General features: G+C 38.7%; 1 protein-coding gene across 9 annotated transcripts in view; it reads right to left on the reverse strand.

Moving 5' to 3' along the window:
• Positions 1-497: 497 nt before the first annotated feature.
• ARFGAP1 (ADP ribosylation factor GTPase activating protein 1) overlaps positions 498-3,719 on the reverse strand; it is a 19,245-nt gene continuing 16,023 nt past the window's right edge. For 8 of the 9 annotated variants that reach the window (XM_014956461.1, XM_014956442.1, XM_014956451.1 and 5 more), the window contains one exon: positions 498-2,080. In XM_014956461.1, coding sequence (XP_014811947.1) covers positions 1,726-2,080 — 355 coding nt within the window. In that variant the 3' untranslated portion in view covers positions 498-1,725. Of the gene's footprint in view, positions 2,081-2,570; positions 2,648-3,719 lie in introns of all 9 variants that reach the window. The other variant, XM_014956416.1, reaches the window with a different exon arrangement.

A 3,719-nucleotide genomic window follows, 5' to 3' on the forward strand; every position in this document is an offset into this window, starting at 1 on the left:
GGGAAACAAAAAAATAAAAAGAAATACCAACTCTGCAGGACAGGGCTAGAGAAGACTAGAAAAATACTCTGTTCGCCATCTGAAAGATCCTACTAATAGAAATAATCAGGCTAATAAATAGAGCTGCTTCTACTAAGATTTAAGCCTTTACAAAATCTGCTACTTTTGAGGCAATTCATGATTTTCCTTCCTTTTTAACCACTTGATATTACTATAAGCTCAAAAACTTCTGCGAAGAGAAGAAAGAAACGAAGCATTATTTAAGGTAACTTTGACAACTCGGGTTGGTTGGTTGCTTGAACAATTAATAATTTTAAAAAGAAAAGGCTCTTTAGGTCTGTATTAAGATTTACAGAGCCCACAGCCAAGAACTCCACGCTGTAGTAAAGCAGATTACACAACATCCTGATTTGATGTTTTCAAGTGAGCTGATTGTTTTGGGGCTGAGTGTACATTTACAACCCACCCAAAAAATAAAATGGGATACACAGGACACCTTTGTCGCTAAAGTCACAGTTCTTCTGTAGAAGTTACAGTTTCTGTCATGCAAAGCAACTTGTTGGATCAAAACTGAGACATAAGTGAACCTTCTATTCCATTCCTTAATGCTGACGAGGAGTTTCCAAAATAGTGTTTCTTTAACAAGATCCAGGAAGAAAACGTAGAGAAATACATGATAGATACAGTTGGACGTATTAAAGATTAATTTGGAAAACATCTGCTTAATTTAAATTTACTATTAAATCCAGACATTTACTCATCTTGAGAGGGGCTTGCTGCCAGCCTCTCTCCTCAATGTTCTCATATTTTCCACCCATTTTTTCTTACTGGAATCTTTCTTAATACATTTGTTTGACTGCCAAGCTGCCAAACAGATGTCTGAAAGGCCCTAAGCAGCAGAAAGATTTCATTTTTATCAGAATAGATAAAAGAGGTGGGTAAAAGGAAGACAGACAGAGAAAATCCAGACTCTTTATAAAATACTCAAAGTGGGGGAAGGGAGTAGAGAAGGAAGGAGAACACCAGGGCTTTGCGTTTTGCCCATGAAGGAGAGTGGCTCTGAGTTTACAAAACAGTTATCTACCTCTAGATTCCTTATTAATTCTAAAGGGGAGAAAGTAAGTTTTAAAAGATTAAAAAAAAAAAAAAAAGAAAACTCATGAAGTTTAAAATCAAAGCTCCAATAAAAAGTATCTTAAAAGACCATCTTGAATTGCCAGACTTTGTATGGTCAGAGCAATCCATAAGGCATTTGAAACTAGCTCTATTCAACTGCAGTTTGCTGATTTAAGTGATTTAATGGCTATCTGTTCAAGACACACCCTGTCCTTTGCATTAAACACCTCAGGTCATCTCAAATGATATGAGGACTGGATGAACACCTATTAACCTACACATGCAAGGTTGTGCCATGAGAAGTGTGCTTGCACTGAACATTCACATTAAGAAAATCACTGTACCCAGCTTCAATAGTGCAAGGAGAATATAGTTATCACTATCCTTTAAAAAAAGGGAGGGCCACCTTTATGTAATAAAAGATTCAGATGCTACTCTTCTTTTTTTTTTCCTAAACCAGGATAGAAGAAAGGAGAATGGACAGGAAGCACAAAAGTAACAGATCAATAAGGTCAACCAAGATACTCCAGTTGTGTGTAAAACTTTCTCCCCTCACTCAGCCAGTGTCGCCTCCCTTTCCTAGCTGTGCAAAACAGGGTTAACAGAGTTCTACCAGTTCTGGTTATCCCACCCATCATCAGCTGAAGACGCCTTTTTTGTTGCCTTAGGAGGTTTTTTGGTCTTGCTCTCCCCTCCTGCGTTTTCCCAGTTGGTCTCCCAGTTTTCCCAGCTGTCGCTGTTACTGTTCTTGTTGTTGGAGACTGTTCCTGAGCCCCACACGTCCCAGCTGTCGGAGCTCTTCTTCTCTGTGGAATTGTCCACATAGGTCCAGCTCTCGCTGCTTGGAGATTTTTGAGCTTTTGGTGGATCCGAGTTGCCAAAGGTCTCCCAGAAGCTTTGATCTACAGCATTGTTCTGGTAGCCCTCCCCTCCACTGTTCTGGTAGCTGTCTCCCTCCGATGGTCTTTTATGGGGGTGGATGGGGGGGAAAGGGAGGCAAAAATAAATTAGTTATGGCAAACATAACAATAAATGACCATAAACAGAGTAAACCATAATGCTACTGGCCTTTGCTTAAACAAAAACTGAGGATGAAGGCAGAAGAACTAAAACGTTTCTCCGGATTGCATAAGCTTATATTTTAATTGACAGATTTTTGTTAACAGCTTTAAGTACTAATAGGCCTGAGGTGTGGGATAGGGCAGATAACACATTTGGAAAAAAATTAAAACTAAGGTGCACTAGTTTGTTCTCAGCCTAGCACAAATTAACACGACAACTGAATTGGCATAAACAGTTAGATTGAATTCCTCCTGTGTTACAAACAGGAGGACTACTAGCTAAGACAGAGTAATTTCTTCATATTTAAAAATTACCTGCTACTACTATACTGCAGAGGACACAAAATTATGGGTTTAAAGACACATAGAAAATAACAATAAATAAAAAAATACCTTTCAGAATTATCATCTGGTTTGCCAGAAAAGAAAGTGGTGACGTCTCGCCATCCCTTACTTCCAACTCCCTGAACCTAGAGAGGAAAATGACACTCCATTCATCCAGACTGATCCAACACCTGGTCCAAGTCCAACAGCAACAGCCACAACACATTCCTCCACTTGCTCAGATAAAGAGAACACATTTCATCAGAAAAGTTCACTCACAACTATTAATATTTTTGGTGGGCAGTTGCATGGTTGATATGAAGACCATAAATTTGACAGCATCGTGCTGCTGGAACATATGAAAAGTAGGTCAAGTTCAGCTTTTTCACCCATCATTGCCAATAACAGCTTTTGAATCCTCTTTTAGATTTTCTTGACAAAAATGCTGGAATTACTCCTTACATAAAACTAAACTTAATGGCAGCGCTGATGTTTTGATGTTACAATTTATGTAATTAGTATTTATATTTACACTGTTTTAAAAATCTACTTTCGCCCCATTTCATCATTGCCCATGTAAAAGAGGCCAAAAGTTGAGTTCCAGGATAAACTTGACCTCCAGGAGAATCCTTTGGGGTTGTTACAATGGCCTGGCATCGGATTAGAAACACAAGTTCTGAAGTGAGACCCACAGAAGCACTATTCTGTGTCACAGATACAGAGGATGGATCCCAAAATTCAGACTGAAAGTTGCCAGGCTCTAAACAGAACAGGTAACATCACTTATTTTATTCAGATATTCCCAACAATTAAGGCACCAAGCTGGTACATGACAAATCAATCCAGTGCTGACTTTCACAGTGCTAGAAAGACAGACCCCTCCCAGGTAACACCTTACAAGTTATCAGAAGAGGTATTAGATTGTGCAGGACTTCTGAGCTTAGCACTTGTGGAGAGCACTTACCACACGACCAAGCAATGATAGCAAAAAACAAAGAAAAAAAGTACAGAACATTAGTAAGTTTAACTGAAAAAAATGTAATGCAAGCTGTCTCCATATTCTCTAACGTTTTCTTTTTGCGTTTAGGACACCAGTTGTCTTATAAATCTACATCATGCCCTTGGTTAGAACTGTTACATCACACCTTTTAACACCTCAACAGAAGTACCACGTACTGAAAATTCCACTTCCAAAATTTCTGTATTCAACACAAGCAG

This window comes from Calidris pugnax, unplaced genomic scaffold (assembly GCF_001431845.1).
Source record: "Calidris pugnax isolate Ruff unplaced genomic scaffold, ASM143184v1 scaffold50, whole genome shotgun sequence".
In the NCBI taxonomy this organism is placed as follows: Eukaryota; Metazoa; Chordata; class Aves; order Charadriiformes; family Scolopacidae; genus Calidris; species Calidris pugnax.